Source organism: Myiozetetes cayanensis, unplaced genomic scaffold, assembly GCF_022539395.1.
Source record: "Myiozetetes cayanensis isolate MyiCay16 unplaced genomic scaffold, myiCay2020 scf28, whole genome shotgun sequence".
NCBI lineage: Eukaryota > Metazoa > Chordata > Aves > Passeriformes > Tyrannidae > Myiozetetes > Myiozetetes cayanensis.
In genome coordinates, this window is record NW_026087499.1 from 6,032,727 (window position 1) to 6,057,860 (window position 25,134).

Consider the following 25,134-nt stretch of genomic DNA (forward strand, 5'->3'; position numbering starts at 1 on the left):
TGATGCCCGAATTCCCCCTCACTGGGTCCGTTTTCATCGGGACTTTCTCTTCTGCAGCGTGATTTGATTTTCCCTGTGATTATGAAACTGGTGGTTTTAAACCTCAGCACCAATTTAGGCATTTCCTGAGTTGTTTGGTTTTTTTTGGGGGGAGGGGGGACTGGAGTTACCCAACCCCAAATCTGCGTTGGGAGGAAACTCTGTGGGGTCACCCCTGGGCTTGTGGGATCCACCAAAGGCTTGGTGAACATCTCCTGGGATTCTCCTGGTTGGGACTGGCTGGGAGAAGGGACGCTCCGGGCTTTTTTTCCGACCCTACTTTGGGTGGATTAATCTTGGGTGTGGGAAAGGGGCCCCTTTCCTGGGAAGGTGGTTGGTATGCAGGGAGAAAAAAAAAAAATCAAATAATAATAATAAACCCATGCCCGGCTCCATCCTGGGCTGGAAAGCGAAGGAAATCAGCGCTCGCCTGCTGAAAAAGAAGGATTCCAAGGCTGGGGTTGTTCCCGGGATAGATCCAACCACTATTAAAAGGAGGGGAAGGCGGGAGCGGAGGGAAATCACTGCTGGAATCACCACTGTGGACTTTTGGCAGAGCCCTGGGGCTGCTACACCCGCGTGGAGCAGCAGATCCTTCCCATTCCAACAGCACCGGGAAGCTGGATCCACGTTGGAAGACCCCTCCAGTTGACTCGGTGGAGAAAAGGAGATTTTTATGGATGGCAAATTGGGATGTCCCAGTGGAAAAAGGGCTCCCTGCATGGTGACACTGGGATCCCATCAAGCTTCCCAAAGCCTGTGTCCCGGATCAGGGCACACCAGGCAAGGAATTCTTTGGGAAACACCTCCATCCCCACCCACCCACCCACCCACCCACTCGTTTCCTTCCCCCAAAATCTCTCGTTTTCCACAAAATCATGGTGAAATCACCTACCGGAGGGGAGTTCCCCTGGGATGGGTTGGGAATTGGGGGTACCAGCATTCCCAGTGCCAGTTATCCAGATGAGTGAAAACCCTCATTCCGGGTTCCTCGGCATTGGCGATCCCAAAAGCGGGATTTTCCCCCCGGATTGGCAGTGCTGGGGAGCACCAAGGGCTTTGCTGCTGGCAAAGTGAAGCCAACCCGGAGGTTTTGGGGTGTTTGGTAAAAAAACAAACCCAGAGGTGCCAGAATTTCCCTGCGAAGGGGAGGGCCTTGGGCTCTAATTAGGTAACGAGTTAATTAGGATTAATTAGTTACTGTTTGCAAAGCACTGTGGAGATGAGACGCGCCGGCTTCCTGCCTGCTCCGTGGAGGGCTGTGGGATCCTGAAGGAAAGTGGGGTCCTTAAAGGAATGCGGGGTGAAATCCAGCGGCACCGGGGGCTCCGGGAAGCAGGTGGGATGTTCCCAACATTCCAGGGAGGGGCAGAGCCGTGCCAGGATGGAGGCACGGAGGGAGCGGGCACGTCCCGGCGTGCCCATCCCGCGGCCAAAGGGGGGGAACATTCCAGCACCGCAGCTCCTCCTCGGGGCCTCCCGCCCTTCCCGCCAGCATTCCCGGCACACGCGGCACACGTGGCCACGAGACGGGTTTTCCCTGCCCGGCGGCTTTGCCGGATCACCCACATCCTGGAATGCTCCGGAACCGCAGCGGGGAAGGGCCGTGTATCCCAAAAAGATTGGGAATCAAGGCATGGAGGAGCCCTCCCCACCCCCCTTCCTCCCCCCCTCCCCGGGCTCACACAGGGTTTACCAGGAGGTAACAAAGCCAATTTACTAATTAACAGGGATTAATTTCCCTGTTTGCCCAAACCACCCCGTGGTTTCCCAAGGATCCGCCAGGGCGAGTGCAGTGCCACAATGCTCTCCCTCCATCACCCCAAATTCCTGGAAATTTCAGCCAAACGCTTGGGATACAATGAAATAACCCATTAACTACGTGAAATCCCTCCCCCCCCATACCTGAATCTGGGAGGAAAAATAGAGGATTTTCCCCCCTCTTTCCACGGTTATTTGATATCATTCCAGCCATTCCTCAGTCCCCAGAGGGTCCCAGAGGGGAGACACGACCTGAATTCCTAATGCAGGAAAACAAGCTGGGAAAAAAAAATAACAAATGCATGTGGGATTTTTTTTTTTTTTAGCTGTTTCCAAGCGTTTGGGGCCTGGAGGGAAGAGGAACAAAGCGGGTGGTTATTCCTTGGAAGGAGGGGAAGAGGGATGGGGGGTACCCAAGGTTGGGGGAGGAAAGGGGGGTGATCCAGGGGTGAGAGCCAAGGAGTTTGTTCCTGTTGGCTCCCAGCCAGGTGGCCACGCTGCTTCCAAAATATGTGGCTCAACTTCCCCCTGGGAATTGTGGTCCCTGCTCCATCCTCCCAGCCCCCCTTCCTCCCACCCCAGTGGTCCCTCCCCTGTGTCCCTGATCCTTGAGGGGGAAGTGAAGGGACCCCTGGGGATCCTGGGGGTTTGAGGGATTGAGGGATAGGGGTACAGAGGGATGGAAGGATAGATGGACAAATGGATGGATGAAGGGATTAAGAGCTGGATGGGGAGATGGATGGACAGGGAAAGAAGGGACATGTGGATGGAGTAGTAGTGGATGGATGGAGGGAAAGAGGTACAGTGGGAGGAAAAGATGGACAGAGGGGTGGACAATGGGAGAGATGGTTGGACACAGGGAGAGACAGAGAGATGGGTGGATGGAATGATGGACAGATGGAGGGATAGAGGGATGGATAGAAGGAGGGAAAAACAGACAGAGAGATGGACAATAGGAGAGATGGATGGAGGGAGGGAGGGATGGATGGGACAGAGGGATCAATGCATGGATGGATGAACTGATGGACAGATAGAGAGACAGAAGGATGGTCAATGGGAGGGAGGGATGGAGGGACAGAGGGACAGGATGGATAGAGAAATGGAATGGATGGATGGATGGATGGAGAGATTAAGGCCTGGATGTGGAGATGGCTGGACGAGGGACCCAGAGATGAGTGGAAGGATGGACAGCCAGAGGGATGGACAGATGGAGGGACAGAAGGACAGAGGGAAGAAAAGTCAGATGGACAAACGGAGCAACCAAGAGCTGGACAAGGGAGAACGGGACGGCCGGAGGGACAGCCAGAAGGACAGCCGAACGGCCTGAGGGCGGGAGGGGAAGGGGCAGCGCTGCGCTGGCCGGACAGACGGACAGGCAGGACGCGGCCGGCGGCTCCGCGGCCCCTTTAAGCGCCCCCCCGCGGGCGGGCGGTGGAACGCGCCGGCGGGGCCGCGCCGCGCGGGGGACAATGGGCGGGGGCGGGACCACTGTGGGCGCTGGGGGCGGGCAGGAAGTGCCGCGCGGCCGCGCCCCCTCCCGCTCAGACACCCCCCGCCCGTCGCGGCGGGGCCGCTCTGAGGCGGCGGCGGGAGCGCGGATCCCCCGGGATCAGGAACGGGAACGGCGACGGCACCGGGAGCGGCGGCGGGCACGGTGGCGGCAGCGGCGGCGGGTGAGGGCAGCGGCGCCGGCGGGGTGGGAGGCGCGGGGCGGCATCGCACGGGGCTTGGCGGGGGCCGGTCTCGAACCCGGGTCCTGCCGGGAGCGGGGGCGGGCTCGAACCCGCGGATCCCGGTGCAGCGGCCGGTACAGCCGCGATCCCCCGGTCCAGCCTCACCCCGGTACCCCCGAGCCTGTCCCGGTACCCCGAACCCGACCCTGACACCACAAATCCATCCCCGGTCCCCCAGTCCAGCCTCACCCCGGTACCCCAGAGCCTGTCCCCGTACCCCGAACCCGACCCTGACACCACAAATCCAGCCGTGATCCCCAAATGCAGCCTCACCCTGGTACCCCAATCCCGCCCTGAGACCCCGAATCCGGCCCTGACACATCCCCAAATGCAGCCTCACCCTGGTATCCCAAATCCGGCCCTGACACCCTCAATCCAGCTTCACCCCGGTAACCCCAAATCCTGTCCCAATAACCCCGAATCTGGCCCCAACACCCCAAATCCAGACCTGACACCTCAAATTCAGTCCTGATCCCTCAGTCCAGCCTCACCTCAGTACCCCAAATCCCATCCCGAGACCCTGAATGTGGCCCTAACACATCCCCAAATGCAGCCTCTCCCCAGTACCCCAAATCCGGCTCTGACACCCCAAATCCAGACCTGATCCCCAAGTCCAGCCTCACCCCGGTACCCCAAATCCCGTCCCGATACCCTGAATCCGACCCTGACACCCCAAATCCAGCCTATTCCCCAATTCCAGACCCAACACCACAAATCCAGCTATGATTCCCCAAATCCAGCCTTATCCTGGTACCCCAAATCTGGCCCTGACACCCCAAATCCAAACCCTCCAATTCCACTCCTTGCAGCCCCCCAGCCCCCCTATTTCATCCTGATCCTCCCCATTCCTCCTCTTAGTAAGCCCCCCATTGCCTCCTGACACCCCTATTCCCCACCACGTGCAACTTCTCCCCACCCTCTCCCACTCTCCCCCTCCTTGGCCCACCATTCACCCTCTCCCCCCAGAACCTCCTTCTAACCCAAATCCCCCCACTCACCTTCTTTCCCCTCACCCCAAATCCCCATTCAATGCCCAACCTCCCTGTACCCCAAATCCCCCCAACCCCCACTCACCCTTTCCCCCCATTCCCACCCACTCACCCTCTCTTCCATTTCACCGCAAGACCCCTACTAACCCTTTTCCCCAAAACCCCTCACTCCCCCTCTCCCCTATTTCTCCCCATTCTACCCCAATTCCCCATTCCCCTCTCGCCCCATCCCCTCCCAAGCCCTCCACTCAACCTCTCTCTCCCCACTCACCCTCTCCCTGTCTTCCCCATTTTCCCCACTCACCCTCTCCCCCATTCCCCCTCTCCTCCATTCACCCCTCCCCCATTCCCCTCCACTCACCTTCTCCCCCATTTCCCAGCCCCCACTCCCCCTCTTCTCCCATTCCCCCTCCTCCATTTCCCCTCCCACCTCTCCCCATTACCCCCAAGCTTCCACTCACCCTTTCACCCCATCCCTCCCTCTCCCCACTCCCTCTCTCCCCATTCTCCCTCCCCCTCTCCCTCATTCCCCTGCTCTACCCTCCCTCCCCACTCCCCCATTACCCCAATCCCCCTTGCCCTATCCCTCCAAGCCCCCTCACTCTCCTCTCCCCCCATCTCCCCATTCCCTTCTCACCCTTTCCCCCATCCCCACCATGACATGCAGCCTGAAGGCGATCTCTCCCCGTTCTCCCCTCTCCCTCTTCCCTCTCCCCCATTCCCCCATTTTCCCCATTCCCCTTCTCCCCCATTTCCCTCCTTTTCCTCATTCCCCCATTTCTCCCCTCCTCTGACCCTCTCCCCTCCTCAGCCATGGTGTGCAGCCTGAAGGATGAGTTCCTCCCCATTCCCCCTCTCCCCCTGCCCCTCTTTCCCATTCCCCCGTCTCCCCCTTCATCCTTCTCCCCATTTCCCTTCCTCATCCTCCACTTCCCCCCTGCCCTCTGACCCTGTCCCCTCCGCAGCCATGGCGTGCAGCCTGAAGGACGAGCTGCTGTGCTCCATCTGCCTGAGCATCTACCAGGATCCGGTGTGCCTGGGCTGCGAGCACTACTTCTGCCGCCGCTGCATCACCGAGCACTGGCTGCGCCAGGAGCCGCAGGGCACGCGCGACTGCCCCGAGTGCCGCCGCACCTTCGCCGAGCCCACGCTGGCCCCCAGCCTCAAGCTGGCCAACATCGTGGAGCGCTACAGCGCCTTCCCCCTGGACGCCATCCTGGGTGCCCAGCGCAGCCCCTTCCCCTGCAAGGACCACGAGAAGGTCAAGCTCTTCTGCCTCACCGACCGCGCCGTCGTCTGCTTCTTCTGCGACGAGCCCGCCGTGCACGAGCAGCACCAGGTCACCAACGTGGACGACGCCTTCGAGGAGCTGCAGGTGGGGTCAGGACGTGCAGGGGGGGAGGGTGGATGAGGAGCTGCAGGGGGGTTGTGGAGGGTCAGTCCGTGAGGGAGCTGCACCTTTAGTCGTGGGTGAGGAGCTGCAGGTGGGTTTTGGTTGATGGTTGAGGAGCTGCAGGTGGGTTGTGAAGGGTAAGGCCTTGAGGGAGCTGCAGGTTGAGGAGCTGCAGATGAGTTTTTGTTGAGGAGCTGCAGGTGGGTCCTGGTTGGGGAGCTGGAGATGAGGAGCTGCAGGTGAGTATTGGGTGAGGAGCTGCAGGTGGGTTTTGGGTGAGGAGCCGCAGGTGGGTTTTGGGTGAGGAGCCGCAGGTGGGTTTTGGTTGATGGTTGAGGAGCTGCAGGTGAGTTGTGAAGGGTAAGGCCTTGAGGGAGCTGCAGGTTGAGGAGCTGCAGATGAGTTTTTGTTGAGGAGCTGCAGGCGGGTCCTGGTTGGGGAGCTGAAGATGAGGAGCTGCAGGTGAGTTTTGGTTGACGTGGGTCATGGTTGGGGAGCTGGAGATGAGGAGCTGCAGGTGGGGTTGTGGCTGAGGAACTGCAGGTGGATTTTGGTTGATGGTTGAGGAGCTGCAGGTGAGTTGTGAAGGGTCAGGCTATGAGGGAGCTGCAGATGAGTTTTTGTTGAGGAGCTGCAGGCGGGTCCTGGTTGGGGAGCTGTAGATGAGGAGCTGCAGGTGAGCAGGTTGTGGTTGAGGTGGGCTGTGCTGGATCTGCAGGTGGGTTGTGGTTGATGGTTGAGGAGCTGCAGGTGGGAGTTGTGGAAGATCAGGCCGTGAGGGAGCAGCAGGTGGGTCATGGTGGAGGAGCTGCAGGGGGTTGTGGTTGAGCTGCAGGTGGGTCATGGAGGGTCAGTCTGGGTGGGGGTTCCCTGCCCCAGGTGGCTCCTCGGGGCTGCTTTGCCCAGCTGGTCCCTCTCCCCTCGGTGTTGGTGCCTGTCCCTGTGTCCCTCCTGAAGCTGTGGGGTCAGTCCAGGGACTTCCTCCTGTCCCTGTGTCCCTACACCCCTTCAGGGTCAGCCTTCCTCCTGTCCAGCCATCTGTCTGTCCCTCACCCCTCCTGTCCCCATCAGGGTCAATTCTGTGCCCTCCTCATGTCCATCTGTCTGTCCCTCACTCCTCCTGTCCCCATCAGGGTCAGCTCTGTGCCCTCCTCATGTCTGTCTGTCCCATGGTCCTTTTGTCCCCGTTGGGACCACCCTGTGCCCTTCACCCCTCCCTCCATCTCTCCATCCACCTATACTTCCATCCCTTCCTCCCTCCCTCCATCCCTCCATCCATCTGTCCATCCTTCCATCCTTCCCTCCCTCCACCCATCCCTCTCTCCCTCCCCTGGGAGTCCTTGGAAACCTCCAAACCTGTGCCCCTCCAAGACCCCGCTGAGCTGCCCCTCAGGCAGGACCCCCCTAAACCCTTCCCTGGGCAGGATTCCCCCACCCCATAACCCCCCAGCTGGGTGGGACAGCTGCCTTTGTGGGATCCCTGTTATTCCCTAAACCCCCTCGTGCCGTGTTTCCAGCGGGAGCTGAAGGAGCAGCTCCAGGGGCTGCAGGAGAGCGAGCGCGGCCACACCGAAGCCCTGCAGCTCCTCAAGAAGCAGCTGGCCGAGACCAAGGTACGTGAGGGGACCCCTCCATGTCCCCCCCTGTGCCCCCAACCCTCCACACACACCCCCAAAACCACCAGTGGGGTCACCCCCCCCACTGCCACGACCAACCCTGCCCCTCACCAACCTCATTCCAGGACCCCAAACACTCCTCATGGATTTGCCCCTTTTTATCCCCCTTTCTCTGGCACCCCAAAACCCACCCTTGGGGGGAGGGTGCTGCTCCCCAAACCCCCCCACCACGGGGCTGCTCAGCCCTCTGGGATTTCCTTCTTTAGGGTTTTAATTTATCTTTTTAATTAATCCCTTGAATTATCTCCTCACTCAGCTCCCAGGCAGGGGCAGTTTTCTCCCCATTGCCACCAGTGATTGGGGAGGGGAGTTTTTTTTAGGATTTAGGGTTTTTAGGGGTTATTTACTGTTTTGTTTTGGGGTTTTTTAAGGTTTTGTTGGGGGAGGTTGAGGTTTTTTTCAGAGTTTATTAGAGGGGTTTAGAGATTTTTCTTTAGGGTTTTTTTAGTGGGTCTTTTTAGAGGTTTTTTGGAGGGAGGTTCTTTCAGGGTTCTTTTAGGGTTTTTTAGAAGGTCTTTTTAGAGGTCTTTTATGAATTCTTAAAAGGTTTTTTAGAAGGTTCTTTTAGGGTTTTTTGAGGATCTTTTTAGAGGTTCTTTAAGAATTTTTAAGGTTTTTTTGGAGGTTCTATTAGGGTTATTTTGGGGTCTTTTAGAGGGTCCTTTTCAAGGTCCTTTAAGAGTTCTTTTAAAGTTTTTTTGGACGTTCTTTCAGGGTTCTTTTAGGGTTTTTTAGAGGGTCTTTTTAGAAGTTCTTTAAGGATTCCTTTAGAGTTCTTTAAAATTGTTTTGGGAGATTTTTTCAGGGTTTTTTTGGGAGAGGTTCTTTCAGAGTTCTTTTAGGGGGTTTTCTGAGGTTCTTTTAGGGTTCTCTTAGGGTTCTTTGCTGGGTTCTTTCAGGGTTCTCTTAAAGTTCAAGGTTCTTTGGGAAGCTCTTTCAGCATTCTTTTACGATTTTTTTGGAGGGTCTTTTATGTGTCTTGAGGAGGTTCTTTTAAGGTTCCTTGGGAGGCTCTTTTAGGGTAATCTTAGGGTTCTTTGCCAGGTTATTTCAGGGTTCTCTCAGGCTTCTTTTCAAGGTTCTTTGGGAAGTTCTTTCAGGGTTCTTTTAGGATTTTTTTAGCTTCTTTGGGAAGGTTTTTTTAAGGTGATCTTTGGGTTCTTTGCAAGGTTCTTCAGGAGGTTCTTTCAGGGTTCTTTTAGGGCTTTTTAGAGGTTCTTTTTAGAGGTCCTTTAAGAGTTCTTTAAGTGTTTGGGAGGTTCTTTGAGAGTTCTTTTAGGGGGTTTTATGAGGTTCTTTTAATCTTCTGAGGGAGGTTCTCTTGAGGTTCTGTGGGAGTTTCTTTTAGTGTTGTCTTGGGGTTCTTTTCGAGGTTCTTTTAGTGTTGTTTTGGGGTTCTTTTCAAGGTTCTTTGGAAAGTTCTTTCAAGGTTCTTTTAGGTTTCTTGGGGAGGTTCTTTTAAGGTTCCTTGGGAGGTTCTTTTAGGGTGACCTTGGGGTTCTTTGCAAGGGTTCTTCGGGAGGTTCTTTTAGGAATTCTTAGGGTTCTTCACCAGGTTCTTTCAGGGTTGTCTTTTCAAGGTTCTTTGGGAAGTTCTTTCAGGCTTCTTTTAGGGGTCTTTTAGGTTCCTTGGGGAGGTTCTTTGGGAGGTTCTTTTTGAGTTCTTTGGGAGGTTCTTTTTGAGTTCTTTGGGAGGTTCTTTTCGAGTTCTTTGGGAGGTTCTTTTCAAGTTCTTTGGGAGGTTCTTTTCAGGTTCTTTGGGAGGTTCTTTTCAGGTTCTTTGGGAGGTTCTTTTCAGGTTCTTTGGGAGGTTCTTTTCAGGTTCTGTGAGGGTTCTTTGGGAGGTTCTGTGAGGGTTCTTTGGGAGGTTCTCTGAGGGTTCTTTGGGAGGTTCTTTTCAGGTTCTTTTTGGGTTCTCTGGGGTTTCTTTGGCAGGTTCTTTGGGAGGTTGTCTGAGGGTTCTTTGGGAGGTTCTCTGAGAGTTCTTTGGGAGGTTCTCTGAGGGTTCTTTGGGAGGTTCTTTTCAGGTTCTTTGGGAGGTTCTTTTCAGGTTCTGTGAGAGTTCTTTGGGAGGTTCTTTTTGGGTTCTTTGGGAGATTCTCTGAGGGTTCTTTGGGAGGTTCTTTCCTCCGAGGGTTCTTCAGGAGCTCGTGGCCCCCCCGCTAACCCCGTTTTTACCCCCCCAGTCGTCAGCCAAGAGCCTGCGGGTGACGATCGGGGAGGCGTTCGAGCGGCTGCACCGGCTGCTGCGGGAGCGCCAGAAGGCCATGCTGGAGGAGCTGGAGGCCGACACGGCGCGGACGCTCTCGGACATCGAGCACAAGATCCAGCGCTACAGCCACCAGCTGCGCAAGGTGCAGGAGGGCACCCAGATCCTGCAGGAGCGCCTGGCAGAGGCCGACAAACACGTCTTCCTGGCTGGAGTGGCCTCCCTGTCCGAGAGGTGGGTGCCACGGGGGCACTGGGGGCACAGTGAGGGCTCACTGGTGTCACTGGGGTGACACTGGGGTGACACTGGGGACACTGTCTGTGCCGTGCAGGTTGAAGGGGAAGATCCACGAGACCAACCTGACCTACGAGGACTTCCCCACCTCCAAGTACATGGGCCCCCTGCAGTTCACCATCTGGAAATCCCTCTTCCAGGACATCCATCCCGGTGAGGGCACGGCAGGGAGCGGGGACAGGGAAGGGGTGGCACTGGGCAGGGGTGGGGACACGGCAGGAAGGGACAGGAGTGGGAATGTCACTGGTGAGGGACAGGGGCATACTGGAGAGGGATGGGGATGGGGATGTTACTGGTGAGGGATGGGGACACACCAGTGAAGGACAGGGACATACTGGAGAGGGATGGGGATGGGGACACACCAGTGAGGGACAGGGGCATACTGGAGGGGGATGGGGATGGGGACACACCAGTGAGGGACAGGGGCATACTGGAGAGGGATGGGGATGTCACTGGTGAGGGATGGGGACACACCAGTGAGGGACGGGGCATCCCTGATGAGGGACGGGAACACACCAGGGAGGGATGGGGATGTCACTGGTGAGGGATGGGGACACACCAGTGAGGAACAGGGGCATCCCTGATGAGGGACAGGAACACACCAGGGAGGGATGGGGATGTCACTGGTGAGGGGTTGGGGACCCACCAGGGCGGCCCAGTGCCACACTGCTGAGGGATCTGAGGGCTGGCAGCCCCCATGACCCGCCCCGTGGTCCCCACACCGTGGGGGCAGAGCCGGCCACGCTGACCCCGTGCCCCGCCCCGCAGTGCCCGCCGCGCTGACCCTGGACCCGGGCACCGCCCACCACCGGCTCATCCTGTCGGACGACTGCACCATCGTGGCCTACGGGAACCTGCACCCGCAGCCGCTGCAGGACTCGCCCAAGCGCTTCGACGTGGAGGTGTCGGTGCTGGGCGCGCAGGCCTTCGGCGCCGGCGTGCACTACTGGGAGGTGGTGGTGTCCGAGAAGACCCAGTGGGTGCTGGGCCTGGCGCACGAGGCCGTGAGCCGCAAGGGCAGCATCCAGATCCTGCCCAGCCGCGGCTTCTACTGCATCGTGATGCACGACGGCAACCAGTACAGCGCCTGCACCGAGCCCTGGACGCGGCTCAACGTCAAGGGCAAGCTGGAGAAGGTGGGCGTCTTCCTGGACTACGACAAGGGGCTGCTCATCTTCTACAACGCCGACGACATGTCCTGGCTCTACACCTTCCGGGAGAGGTTTCCCGGGAAGCTCTGCTCCTACTTCAGCCCCGGGCAGAGCCACGCCAACGGCAAGAACGTGCAGCCGCTGCGCATCAACACCGTCCGCATCTGAGGGATCTCGGGGGGTGGGGGGGTTGGGGGGTCCGTGCCCCTCAGAGGGGTGGTCGGGCCACCCCAGGGACTGGTCCCGGCACAGCGGCCCGGCCTGTGCTTCCAGGGAATCCCGGTGTGGGGGCTGGGATGTGGCAATAAAGGATTTGGAGAGAAGGGAGGTGGTGGAGGGACCGGGGTGGGGGGAGGGCCATGCTGTGCTGGGGGGGTCTCTCACTGTGGTGGGGGGCACCGTGGGGTGTCACAACAGGGCCAGGGGCACTGTGGGGTGCCATGCCATGAGTGCCACACCCGTGGGGGGTCACAGTGCCCTGGGGTGCGTCCTGAGCCGTGCCAGGGGTGCAGCACCGTGCCCTGGGACGCTGCTGTGCCATGTGTGTCATCCTCTGCTGGGCTGTCCTGGAACGGGGACAGGGACAGGTCCATGTAGGGTCTCTGTATCCACGTAGGGTTCCCTTTATCCATATAGGGTCTGTGTATCTATGTAGGGTTCCACATGTCCACGTAGGGGTCCATGTATCCATACAGAGCTCCCTATATCCATGGAGGGTCCCTGTATCCATGTGGGGTATCCATGGATGTGTATCTATGTAGGGTTCCCTATAGCCATGTAGGGGTCTCTGTAGGGTTCCCTGTGTCCCTATAGGGGTCCCTATACCCCTGTAGGGTCTGTTTGAGTTCTCTGGGCTGTGTGTGGGTATGGGGGCTATGGGGGGGTGTCTGGGGATCTATAGGGGGTGGGCTCTATGGGGTGGGTCTGTCCAGGGGGGTGGACACAGAGGGGCTGTGAGCTATAGGGTGGGATATATAAGGGATGTGGTGTATAGGGGGGTGAGATATAGGGGGTGATCTATACAGGGACTGTGATATACAGAGATGGGCTCTATAGGGTAAGTCTATCCAGGGGGGTCTGATATATAGGGGATGTGATATATAGAGGTGTGATATATAGGGGGTCTGATACATAGGATATGTGATGTATGAGGGGTGTGATATATAGGGGATGTGATATATAGGAATGTAAGATTTAGGGGGTGATCTGTACAGGACTGTGATATTTAGAGGTGGGATCTATAGGGTAAGTTTATCCAGGGGGGCTGATATATAGGGGTGAGATACATAAGGGGTGTGATGTAGAAGGGGATGTGGTATATAGGGATGTGATATATGGGATGTAGGAGCTGGGCTGCATGGGGGTTGTGGTATGGAGGGGTTATATGTAGGAGTGGGCTATAGGGGATGTGATGTGTAGGGAGTAGGCTATATGGGGTATTGTGTATAGGGGTTGGGCTGTATGGGGTGGGCTATAGGGAGTATAATGTATAGGGACTGGGATATATAGGGGTTATGGTATATGGGGAGATACATAGGGGGCTGTAGACAGGTGATACATAGGGGGTGATGTGTAGGGGATGGGCTATATAGGGGACATGGTATAATGGGGGAGATATATGGGGTCAGCTATACAGGGGATGGGGCTGTATGGGGGGATATATAGGGCATGGCTATAGGGGGGAGGGATATATGGGGTGAACTATAGAGGGGTGTGGTGTATGGGGGAAGGTATATAGGGGGTGGTCTGTACACGGGTGGGTTTGTATGAGATGATGGGGGGGCTGTGCAGTGGGGGGGTGATATAGGGGTGGGCTCTATGGGAGAGGGATATAGATGGGGTGATACGTAAGGGGGAGCTGTACAGGTGGTGGGTGGGATATCCCAGCACTGGAGAGGGGGGTTGGCTATAGGGGAAGTGGGGACACCGTTAGGATCAGTGTTTCTGTAGGGCTCTGGTGTCACTGATGGGTCACTGGGGCTGTAGGGTCAGTGTTTCTGTAGGACAGTGGGTCACAGTGGGGTCACAGGTGTCACTGTCACTGGTGTCGCTGTCCCCACTGTCCTCGGCCCCCGCGGTTCCGCTCTCTCCGCCAGGGGGCGCTGTCCCCGCCCCTCCCGGCGCGCGCGCGCAGGGCGGGCAATCGATCGCCGAGCGGCGGGAGGGGCCCCGCCGCCATCTTGCCCCGGGAGCGGCCCGGCCGGTACCGGAGAGTGGGAGAGGCAGGGGGTTTGGGGAGGGCTCGGGGGCCGTGAGGGTGTTTGGCGGGCCTGCAGGTTGTCAGGGGCCACGGGGGCTGCGGTGGAGGGGTGGCTGTCGGGCGTGCTGTGGGATATGAGGGGCTGCGGGTTGGCACAGAGGGTTGTGGGGCTGAAAGGGGGCGAGGGTTTATGAGGGGATGGGGGGGCCTGGGGGAGTTATAGGAGGTCTTGAGGGGCTATGGGGTGGGGTCTGTGTGGGCTAGGGGGCTCTGGGAGATTGTGGAGTAATTGGGTGGGGGAGAGATGGGGCAGCTGAGGGGGCCGAGCTGGGGAATTTGGGGGGCTCAGGATGTCTGGGGGGTGCCACCCTGGAGGGGTTTGAGGGTCTCCTCTGAGGGTTTGGGGGTCTCCCATAGGGCTCAGGGTGTCAGTGGGGGTTGAGGGTCTCCCGTGGGGTCAGCGTGGGTGTGAGAGGGGGTGTCACTTGTGGGGCTCGGGATGTCTGTGGGGTTTTGGGGGTCTCCTGTGGGGCTCAGGATGTCTGTGGGGGGACACTGGGAGTTTGGGGTTTCCGGGGGAGCTCAGGATGTCAGTGAAGGTTTGGAGGGGTTACCTGTGGGGGTTTGGGGGGTCTCCCATTGTGCTTGGGATGCCAGTGGAAGTTTGGGGTGTCCCGTGGGGGGGTGTTGGGGATCTCCTGAGGGGCTCAGGATGTCAGAGCTGCAGCCTGGGGGGTTCCCTGTCCGGGGGGGCTCCTGAGGGCCGGGCCGGGCTGGGGGCTCTGGGGGGCCGGGCCGGGTTGGGGGCTCTGGAGGTGCTGGGCCGGGCTGGGGGCTCCGGGGTGCCGCTGCCGGGGGTCCCTGTGTGACCCCCCCCCGTGGATCCCAGCCATGGATCCGGGCGCGGGGCCGCGCAAGGAGCGGCCGAAGGCGCGGGAGGCGCCGGCGCGGCTGGAAAAGGCCAAGCAGAGATCGGCACAGCAAGAGCTCAAACAGCGCCAGAGGGCCGAGGTGCGACCGGGAACGGCACCGGGAATGCGAGAGGGACCGGGAATGCGACCAGGAATTTGGGGCCAGGACTGGGAGTGGGGGACAGGAAAAGCAGCCCAACCCGGGCCAGGCCCCCTTTTTTCCATCCCTCCTTTTCCATCCCTCCTTTCCCGATCCCAGATCTACGCCCTGAACCGCGTGATGACGGAGCTGGAGCAGCAGCAGTTTGACTCCTTCTGCAAACAGATGCAGGGAGGGGGGGAGTGACCCCCGGGACCCCCCACGACCCCCTGGGACCCCTGACCCCTTTTGTACCCCTGTATTTATTGTCCCATCTTCGTTTTGTACCAATAAAATTCGGCTGTTCCGCCACACCGGGATCCAGGGGATGGGGGAGGCCTTATCCCAGCATTCCAGCTCCCTGACCCCATCCTGACATTCCCAGCCAAGGGAAAGGTCCTGCCATAGTCCCATCCTGACATTCCAAGTCCCTGCCCAGGGAAGGGTCCTGTTCTGACTCCATCCCATTGTTCCTGCCCTGGCTCCACTCTGGCATTCCCAACCCAGAGAAGGGTCTTGTTTTGGCCCCATCCCAACATTCCTTGCCTTGGCCCCACCCTGACATTCCTGCCCTGGCCCCATCCCAGTGTTATTCCCTGCCCAGGGAAAGGTCCTGCCCCAGCCTCATCCCGACATTCCAATTGTAATTCTTTGCCTAGAAAGGGTCCTGCCCCAACCCCATCCCCAGATTCCTGCCCTGCTTCCATCCTGACATTCCCTGCCCTGGAAAAGCTCCTTCCCCAACCCCATCCCCAGATTCCTGCCCTGCTTCCATCCTGACATTCCCTGTCCTGGAAAAGCTCCTTCCCCAGCCCCATCCCTGCATTCCCTGTCCTGGCCTCATCCCAACATTCCCTGCCCAGGATAAGGCCCTGCCCTGACCCCATCCTTACATTCCTACCACAGTCCCATCCCAACATTCTAATTCCCTGCCCAGGAAAAGTTCCTGTCCTGGCCCCATCCCGATATTCCCTGCCCAGGGAAGGGTCTTGTTCTGACTCCATCCTGTCATTCCTGTCCCGGCCTCATGCCCACATTCCCTGCCCTGGCCCCATCCCAACATTCCCAGCTGAGAGGAAGGTTCCTACCCTCCCAGAGCCGGGGTTTTCCCAGGATTTCTCCCAGAGGACCCCTCTCGCAGCTGCTGGATCCTCCCAGGGGATCCCAAGTGTTTCTCCAGGTCCAACCTTCGCTTCCTTCCTCCTCCCACACCCTCCAGCAGCCTCCGGCTTTCCAGAGGCTTGGGATCAAATCCTGCTTCCCCCTTTCCCATCTCCTTCTTTTCCCCAAAGGATTTTGAGTTCTCTTGTGAGGTCTATCCCTAAATCCCCTGTTTCCAAGGGTTGGTGGGGGCAATCCCTGAAATTCCCTGTTTCCCAAGGCATTGGGAGTCTGTTGTGGGGTTGATCCCTAAATTCCTTGTTTCCCAAGGGTTTAGAGGTCTCCTGTGTGGAGTTTGATCTTTAAATTTCCCATTTCCCCAGCATTTGTGGGTCTCTCGTGGGGTTGGTCCCTAAAATTCCCTGTTTCCCCAGGGTTTGTGGGATCCTTGTGGGGGCAGTCCCTGAAACAAGGCTTTGTGTGGGCAATCCCTAAACTCCCCGTGCCCCAAAGGTTTGTGGGGTTGATCCCTAAAACCCCATTCCCAAGGCTTTGCGTGGGCAATCCCCAAACTCCCTGTGCCCCAAAGGTTTGTGGGGTTGATCCCTAAAACCCCATTCCCAAGGCTTTGCGTGGGCAATCCCCAAACTCCCTGTGCCCCAAAGGTTTGTGGGGTTGATCCCTAAAATCCCATTTCCAAGGCTTTGTGGGAGCAATCCCTAAACTCCCCATGTCCCAAAGGCTTGGGAGGTTGATCCCTAAAACCCCATTCCCAAGGCTTTGCGTGGGCAATCCCCAAACTCCCCGTTCCCCACACGTCCCCCGCTCCCTGCCGCAGCTCCGGGGTGGGTTTGGGGTCCCCTCCCCCTCCCCACCCGACCCTTTCCCCCCACCCCCCGACACCAAAGGCACAGGAAGGCCGAGTTAAGCCGAGGCTTTACTGCTGTCTGGGCGGGGCTCAAGCCTTGCAGCTCCACAGGGCGGAGGGGAACGCGATGTAGGACACGGCCCAGGCCAGGCAATAAACGGCGGCCACCGGCGCCGGCGCCAGCAGCACCGCCAGCACCCCTGCGGAGAGACAGTCCTGGGCATCTGCACTGCCCTGCCCGGCCCTGCCCGGCCAGGAAGGGCTATCCCAGCCCAGGAAGGGCTCCATCCCGGCCTTACCTCCGGCATAAACCACCTTCTTCCAGCGCTGGGACTCGAGCACGCGGTCGTGGGGGTAGGAGCCGCAGTCGGCCATGGCCACGATCATCGCCGCCGCCGCCACGCGCAGCAGCGCCACGTGGCCCCCCGACAGCACGAAGGTGCTGGCCAGCAGGGCCGAGGGGTAGGGGCAGGGCAGGCCCCTGTAGGTGAAGGGGATCCCTGGAGAGGGGGGAGCCACGGTTTCAGGTTGGGGGAAAAACTCAAAAAAAAAACCCTCCTCCGTTTCGCCATTTTCTTCTCCCGCCCATTGAGGCTGGAGCAGAGCCCGGCCCCAGCTTGGCCACAGAGCAAAAAAATGGGGTGATCCCACTTTTCAGCCTCTCTTTTCACCCCATTTCCCGCCTTTTCTAGAAAAATCCAGGGTGTCCCCCAATCTTCAGTCCCCTTTTTCAGCCCATTGGCTCCTTTTTGACCCCTATTTTCTCCTTCTGCCACCTATTGAGGCCGGAGCAGAGCCAGGCCCCAGCTTGGCCACAGAGAGAACGTTCTATCCCCATTTTTCCCCATCTTTCCCTGTTTTCCAGAAAAAACAGGGAACCTCCCACTTCTCACCCCCCCTTTCCACCACATTTCCCTCTTTTCCATCCCATTTGAACCCAATTTCCTGCTTTTCCCCTCACCTATTGAGGCCGGAGCAGATCCCAACCCCCAGCTTGGTCGCCAGCGTGACCTCATTTTCCATCCCGTTTTTTCCCCCTATTTCCCCTTTTTCCAAGCAAAACCACCGTGACCTCCACTTTTTCTCCCCATTTCTCCCTTTTTGACCCAACTTCCCCATTTTTTAACCCCATTCTCCTCTTTTCCCCCCACCTTTTGAAGGCAAAACAGCTCCCAGCCCCCAGCTCGGCCACCAGCGCGACCTCATTTCCATCCCGTTTTTTTGCCCTATTTCACCTTTTTTTTGCAGAAAAACCACCGAGACCTCCCCTTTTTCCCCCATTTCCCCCTTTTTTCCCCTTTTCCCCCTCCTGTGAGCCCCCAGGGCTGCCCTTACCGCTGGAGAAGAAGCAGAGCCGGGCGAACACGGCCAGGACGTAGGCGAGGCTCAGCAGCCCCCCCAGCACCCCGTGCGGCTGCAGCAGCAGGGCCGTGCCCAGCCCGAAGGTGGTGAAATCCGCGAAATCATCCAGCTTGGCACCTGCAGGGCAGCGAGGGGCAGGTGCCAGGAGAGCCCCGGGCACGGGGGACCCCCGGGCTGCCCCCCAAGGGCCGAGGGGTCACACTCACCCAGCGCCGAGCAGGCGTTGAGCTGCCGCGCCACGGCCCCATCGGCCAAATCCAGCAGGAATCCCAGCAGGAGCAGCCAGCAGGAGAGCTGGTACTGCCTGGGGAGGGGGAACACAGGGGGGGAACCCCACTTTGCAGCCTCCTTTGCACCCATTTCCACTTTTTTTTTTGCCCCTTTTCCCCTCCAGTCTTTGGAGGCTGGAGCAGAGCTCGACCACCAGGTTGGGCACAGAGTAAAACTGGGGTGACCCCTCTTTACAATCCATTTTTTCCACTCTATTTCCCCTATTTTTGACCCCATTTTCCCTCTTTTTTAACACCATTTTCCACCCTTTTGACCCATTTCCCCTATTTTTCACCCCATTTCCCCTTTTTTTCACCCCATTTCCCCCTTTTCACCCCATTTCCCCCCTTTTCATCCCATTTCCCCCTTTCACCCCATTTCCCCCTTTTTCACCCCATCTCCCCCTTTTTCCAGCAAAAACAGGGTGACCCCCACTTTTCACCCCTTTCCCTCTTTTTCACCCCATTTATCCCTTTTTCTCCCTTCTCTCTTTTTCCCCCCTTTCCCCCATTTCACCCCCTTTCCCCATTTTTTACTCCTTTTCCCATTTCCACCCCATTTATCCCTTTCCTACCTCATCCCTTTTTCACCCCATTTCCCCCCTTTCACCCCATTTCCCCCTTTTTCACCCCTTTCTTCCTTTTTCCAGCAAAAACAGAGTGACCTTCACTTTCCAACCCCATTTTTCACCCCCTTTCCCCCTTTTTTCCCCCATTATTGATCTGCAGAGGCTGGAGCAGATCCTGACCACGGAGAGAGTAAAACCGGGGTGATCCCCACTATTCATCCCCCATTTTTACACTCCTCTTGTCCAATTTTCACCCTCTTTTCCCCCTTTTTTCCTCTCCCTTTTCCCCCTCTTCTACCCCATCTCTCCCTTCTTCCAGCAAAACCAGGGGTGATCTCCACTTTTCCACCCCATTTCCCACCCCATTCCCCCCTTATTTCCCCTCTACCAATCCCGCAGCAGCCGGAGCCTCCCAACCACGGAGACACCCCAACCCCCGATGCTCCCCCGCTTCCCAAATCCCCTTTTCCCCCCTTTTTCCCCCACCTGTTGACGCTGCAGAGGATGGACGAGAGCCCTGCCAGCAGATTTGCCACGGAGAGCCCGTTGGCGGCGTTTTTCCTCAGGAATTCCAGCACCCGCTCCCGTCCCTCCCTCTCGCTCAGCACCAGCTTTTTGGTGGCCTGGAAAACACCTACAAACCCCCCCCCCCGTGTTCCAACCAAAAGAGGGGCTTCAGCCCCCTCCCCCCCAAAAAAATAAACCAACTCCATGCCAGGGCTTCCCCCTCCTCGAACCAAAATCCCCCAAAAAGAAGCAGCGGGGGAGGAGGGGGGGGATTTTTATTTTTTTGGTGCTGCCCCCCCTCCCCAAAAAAAAACAATGGGAGAAAAGAGGCAAAAAAAAAAGAAAAAGCACAAAGAAACCGAGCAAAGAACGGCGAAAAAAATGAATGAAGTGAAGGAAATTAAGCCAAACCCAAGCTTAGACTAAAAGCCAACCCCGGTTTTAAGCTCTGTATGGATCTTAAATACCTATCAGGCTAAGCTTTAGGGAAAGAATTTAAGGGTCCTGTGCTGTGCCCCCCGCCTTTGCCGTGTCCCAAAGCCAGGAAGATCCTTCATCTGAAAGAAAACAGCACGTCAGAGCAAAACACCCCCCCCCCCCCGCCCCTCAGAGCCCCCTCAGAGACACTCAGAGCCTCTTAGAAACCCCTCAAAGCCCCCTCAGAGCCTCCTAAAGACCCCTCAGAGCTGCTTGGAGCCCCTCAGAGACCCTCAGAGCCCTCTCAGAGACCCCTCTAAGCCCCCTTAGAGTCCCCTCAGAGCCTCTTAAAGCCCCTCAGAGACCCCTCGGGCTCATCACCGGAATGATCCCAAAAACAGCTCCCCAGGTTTGGAAAGCAGGAAGGATTTGGGGGGTATGGAAAGCAGGAAGGATGGGGGGGGTTATCTGTAGGGTTGGGGGTCGGTGGCTCCGGAGCTGCTGCGGGACACGGGGCGACCTTTGGACACCGCACCCGGAGCTGCCGGCACCGGCTGAGCTGGAAAAATCCCTCCTGATCCACGGCTTTCCCGGAGCCAGGGAATTTGTTTTTTTGGTTTTTTTTTTTTTTGTGGGGGGAGGCCTCACTGGGCGCTGCCACCCCCTCACTTTTATCCCCGAATTCGGTGCTTTGTGGTCTTCAAAGTGGGGAAAACCCCGGCGAGTTTGGGGTTGCGGTGCCTCATCCCTGCCCTTCCCAGCCTCGGGAATGTTGCCGTGAGTGGCACAAACCCCCGGGCACTGCGGTGCCACCTGAACTTGCCCGTTCCTGGCGTTTCTCACCCCAGACTCCAAGTGCTGGGGAGGAAGGAAAGGAGGAGGGAGGGAATCCCTCCGCCCTGGCGCTGCTCCCGCTGCTTTTATTACCCCTTTTGGGGGAAAACGAGGTGATTTTGGCTTTCCCCGTGATCCCATATGTGCCACGGGGGGGTCCGTTGTGCCCCCAGGGCATCTCCTCCTTCCCCCGGGCACAGGGAAAAGGGGGAAGCGCAAAACCCACCGATGTTTTGGCGCCGATTCCCGTTTTTACCCTAATTTTACTACTAACCCCCCCAAAAAAGCTGATTTTTGGGGGCGGGGGGGAGGGGTGGGACACCTTGCCCAGGGGCCGAGCGGGGCGAGGGTGGCACTTACCGACCGGCGGGGACACCATCCACATGGCAGCGGTGGCAGCGGCGGCGGCGGCGGTGACGGTGACACCCCGGGGAGGGGAAACTGAGGCAGGGGCTGCTCCCTGGGCAGGGGCTGCTCCCGTGGGAGCCGCGGGAGCCGCCGCGTTATATAAGGAAAAGCCTCCCGGGCTGAGTCACCCGGCGGGGGTGGGTCCGGCCAGAGGCCACGGCCACGGCCACGGGGGGTTCGCAGCCGACTGGCACCACCGGCGAGGGAGGAGCTGCCCCGGGGGGCCGGGGGGCCACGCCAGGCTCCCGGCGCCCCTGCCAAGCTTCCCAGCGCCCCTGCCAGGCTCGCAGCGCCCCTGCCAGCCTGCCGGTGCCCACGCCAGGCTCGCGGCGCTGGTGCCAGCCCTGCAGCTCCGGTGCCAGGCTCACAAACACCCGTGCCAGGCTTGCAGTGCCCCGTGTCCAGCCACGGAGCTGGTGCCAGGCCCGCAGCACCCACAGCGGGGCCACTGCACCCACAGCATGGCCACTGCACCCACAGAACAGCCACAGCACCCACAGAACAGCCACAGCACCCACAGCATGCTCACAGCACCCACAGCATGGCCACAGCACCCACAGAACACTCACAGCACCCACAGCATGGCCACAGCACCTGTGTTGGGCTCACAGCACCCACAGAACACCCACAGCATGGCGACTGAACCCACAGAGCACCCACAGCGTGCCTACAGCACCTTTGTTGGGCTCACAGCATGCACAGCATGGCCACAGCACCTGTGTTGAGCTCACAGCACCCACTCCAGGCTCACACCACCCTCTCCAGGTGAGGACTACCCATGCCATGCTAACAGCACCTTTGCAAGCCTGGTAGCACTCTCAGCAGGCTCACAGAACCCACCCCACACTCCAGCACCCATCCCACCCCCAGGGCACCCATCCTACACTCCAGCACCCACCCCTCACTCATGGCTGGGCTCGCACAGCCCATCCCAAGATTGCACCACCCATACCTGGCTCACAACACCCATACCTGGCTCACAACACCCATACCTGGTTCACAGCACCCATATCCAGCTCACAGCACCCATACCTGGCTCACAGCACCCACACCACACTTTGTATCACCCAGGGCAGTCTCATACACCCATCCCACACTCCAGTACCCATCCCACACTACAGCACCCATCCCACACTCACACACCCAGCCCACACTCACAGCACCCGTGCCAGGCTCTCACCACCCCTGTCATGCTCACAGGACCTGTGCCAGGTCTGTACCATCTGTATCAGTCCCACAGCACCCATGCCATGCCCACGGGACCCACACCCTGCCCACAGCACCCACACCATGCCCACAGCACCTGTACCAGGCTTGTAGCACCTACACCAATCTCACGGCACCCACACCAGTCCTGTGACACCCACACCAGTCCCACGGCACCCACACCAGTCCTGTGACACCCACACCAGTCCCATGGCACCCACAGTCTGGCCACACCCAGTCCCTGCACTGCCCCCTCCGCTGCCCCGCGCCCAGGGGTGTCCTCACCCAACAGGCATCACCAACCAGTGCCATCCCACCACCAATCCCACCGGTGGCACCAAAGGGGCCACAGCTGGTGCCCCCCGCCCAGAACCCTGTGCTGGGTGTCACCCCCTGTCCCACATCCCCTGCTGGGTGTCACCCCGTGTCCCCCTTGCGTGGCTTCTGCTGGATGACCCCCACTTGTGCAAGGGCCGTCACGAGCCCGGGGGGTCTCGGGCTGAGCAAAGGGCCACGAGAGAGCCCGAGGGGCTGGGAGGGGGGCCCGGGGGGGCCGGGGCGGGCGCCGGGGCCACCGCCAGGGGACAAAGGTCCGCGGGGCCAGGGTGACGAGGGGCCCATAAACTTATACAGCCCCGTGCAGGAATTTTCCACCCGGATCCCGCCGGGAATCAGGGAGCGCTGCGGCACCCACGGCCGCCCGGGCTGGGTTGGGGACCACCCGTCGGGGGTCCCGGGGTGCTGGGCGGGGTTGGGTGCCCCGTGGGGGGGTCCCTGGGGTGCCGGTGGTGGCGGGGTTGCCGCTCAAAGGGCTCTTTGTTCCCGGTCACGCGCCGGTGGTGGCGGTTGCGGAGTGACGGGAGGGACGCGGGCACGGGCACCCGGCCCGGGGGCACCCGAGGGGGCCACACCGGGGCCTGAGGGCACCTCGGGGGGGGGCACAGCCCCGTGGGGGGGAGAGGACGTCACTGGTGCCATCGCTGTGGCATCGGGGCACGTGGGTGAGGCCCGTCCCTGTGTCCTCAGGGCACCCACGGCCGTGGCGTTCCTGTGTCCTGGGGTGCCTGTGGCACCAGGGTGGCCGTGCCCGTGGCTTCAGGACACGGTGGGGCGCTTGTCCCTGTGGTATCTGTGTGTCTGAGGGTGCCCATCCCCAGGGCATCAGGGCTGTGCAGCTTAAACCACCCCTGGGGTGTCTGGGTACATCTGGGTGCCCTCCCCATGGCATCTGGGCAACTGTGGGTGCCCTCCCTGGGGTGTCTGGGCACCTCTCAGTGTCCAATTCCACTCTATCTGGGTGTCTCTGGGTGCCCCTCCTGTGACACTGAGGTGTCTCTGGGTGCCCATCCCCCTGGTATCCGGGCACCTCTGGGTGTTCCCAGTGCCATCCCCAGCCCCAGTGCCCCCAGTGCCCCCCCAGCACAGGACACGGTGGTGCAGGGCCTGTGGTTTATTTGCCTGGTGCCAGGCCAGGCGGTCGGTGACGATGACGCTGCCACGCTCAGTTGTCCCTTATGGTCTGCAAGGGAGAGGCTGCTCAGGGTGGGGAACTCAACACCATCCTGGCACCCCAACACCCTGGCACCCCAAAACCCTGGCACCCCAACACCCAGACACCCCAACACTCCAGCACTATGGCACCCAGCACCCTGGCACCCCAATAAGCTGGCACCCCATTGCCCTGGCACCCCCAGTGCCCATCCCAGCATCCCAGGGTCCTGGCATGCTGACACCATGGCACCCTGGCACCCCTGAGCCTTGGCACCCCATTGCCCTGTCCCCCCAGCACCCCAGTGCCCCAGCTGACACTGTGGTACCCTGGCACTCGTGTCCCCTGGCACCCCAGAACCCAGCACCCTGGTACTCTGGCACCCAGAGCCCTTGTACCACGGTACCCTGACACTCTCCTGGCCCCCATGGCCCTGGCACCCTGGCACCTCGATATCCCAGTTCCCTGACACCCTGGCACTCTCACACCCTGGTATCCCAATTCCCTGGCACCCTGACAGCCTCACACCCTGGTATCCCAATTCCCTGGCACCCTGACAGCCTCACATCCTGGTATCCCAGTTCCCTGGCACCCTGGCACCCAACAGCCTGATACTCCAGTCCCTGGTCCCCTGACACACTGGTACCCCAGTACCACCATCCCTGGCACCCTGGCACCCCAATACCCCAGTTCCCTGGCACCAGTACCAGTAGGTGCCATGTGCCCACCTGTGCGATCCAGTCCTCGAAGGCGGACACCCTGGTGAACACAGTCGGCTTCTTCTCGGCGTTGCAGCCCAGGGCGGACACGAAGCTGGCGATGCCGTGGACCTCCCACGTGCCATCCTCGGCCTGGCAGTTCAGGGGGCCCCCCGAGTCGCCCTGGGGTGCACAGGGTGGGATTAGCACTGGGGGGGTCCCAAGCAGTCCCCCACCCCTTGCCATGCCACGCCATGCCATGTGTGCCACCCCGGTACCCACGTTGCACCCGGCCTTCTCGGCGCCGCCGGCACAGATCATGGTGTTGCGGATGGCCACGGGCCCCCACCAGTCGAGCTGGGTGCAGTGCTCGTGATCCACCACCGGCAGCTCCGCCTGCTGCAGCTTCTCCGGCAGCGGCCCCCCGGCTGTGGTGACACGGACAGGGGGTCCATCCCATGTCCATCTATTCATCCAACTTCCAACGTCCAGCATCCATCCATCCATCCATCCATCCAACATCCAACATCCATCCATCCATCCATCCATCCATCCATCCATCCATACATCCATCCAACATCCATCCAACATCCATCCATCCATCCAACATCCAACATCCATCCATCCATCCATCCAACATCCATCCATCCATCCAACATCCATCCAACATCCATCCAACATCCAACATCCATCCATCCATCCAACATCCAACATCCAATATCCATCCATCCAACTTCCATCCATCCATCCATCCATCCATCCATCTATCCATCCAGCCATCCATCATCCAACATCTAGCCATCCATTCATTGATCCACCATCCAGTCATCCTTCAAACCCTCCTTCTTTCCCTCCATCTCCCCATCCATCCCTCCATCCCTCCATGCCCCCCTTCCTCAGACATCCCACTC

At 59.2% G+C, this 25,134-nt stretch overlaps 3 protein-coding genes and 1 long non-coding RNA gene across 5 annotated transcripts; 2 read left to right on the forward strand and 2 right to left on the reverse strand.

Moving 5' to 3' along the window:
* Positions 1-3,327: 3,327 nt before the first annotated feature.
* Positions 3,328-11,430, forward strand: LOC126643903 (E3 ubiquitin-protein ligase TRIM62). Of its 2 annotated transcripts, XM_050322673.1 has the most exons (6): positions 3,328-3,473; positions 5,488-5,897; positions 7,433-7,528; positions 9,778-10,034; positions 10,132-10,247; positions 10,863-11,419. In XM_050322673.1, the coding sequence occupies exons 2-6, from the start codon at positions 5,490-5,492 to the stop codon at positions 11,411-11,413; spliced, it is 1,428 nt and encodes a 475-aa protein (XP_050178630.1). In that variant the 5' UTR covers positions 3,328-3,473; positions 5,488-5,489; the 3' UTR covers positions 11,414-11,419. The 2 variants fall into 2 exon arrangements, with proteins under 2 accessions (XP_050178630.1, XP_050178631.1); XM_050322674.1 differs by lacking the exon at positions 3,328-3,473 and having other exon boundaries at positions 10,863-11,430.
* Positions 11,431-13,391: 1,961 nt separating this feature from the next.
* On the forward strand, positions 13,392-14,807 carry SVBP (small vasohibin binding protein). The gene is made up of 3 exons (XM_050322700.1): positions 13,392-13,448; positions 14,335-14,456; positions 14,616-14,807. The coding sequence occupies exons 2-3, from the start codon at positions 14,337-14,339 to the stop codon at positions 14,700-14,702; spliced, it is 207 nt and encodes a 68-aa protein (XP_050178657.1). The 5' UTR covers positions 13,392-13,448; positions 14,335-14,336; the 3' UTR covers positions 14,703-14,807.
* Positions 14,808-16,520: 1,713 nt separating this feature from the next.
* Positions 16,521-21,012, reverse strand: TMEM269 (transmembrane protein 269). Its single transcript, XM_050322699.1, has 6 exons — positions 20,783-21,012; positions 19,151-19,298; positions 18,033-18,130; positions 17,800-17,943; positions 16,764-16,964; positions 16,521-16,664 (listed from the first exon to the last, which is right to left on the reverse strand). The coding sequence occupies exons 1-6, from the start codon at positions 20,805-20,807 to the stop codon at positions 16,555-16,557; spliced, it is 726 nt and encodes a 241-aa protein (XP_050178656.1). The 5' UTR covers positions 20,808-21,012; the 3' UTR covers positions 16,521-16,554.
* A 2,459-nt stretch (positions 21,013-23,471) lies between these two features.
* LOC126643913 (uncharacterized) lies at positions 23,472-24,627 on the reverse strand. The gene is made up of 3 exons (XR_007629827.1): positions 24,506-24,627; positions 24,254-24,406; positions 23,472-23,555 (listed from the first exon to the last, which is right to left on the reverse strand). It is a non-coding gene; the product is annotated as an uncharacterized LOC126643913 (long non-coding RNA).
* Positions 24,628-25,134: the final 507 nt, after the last annotated feature.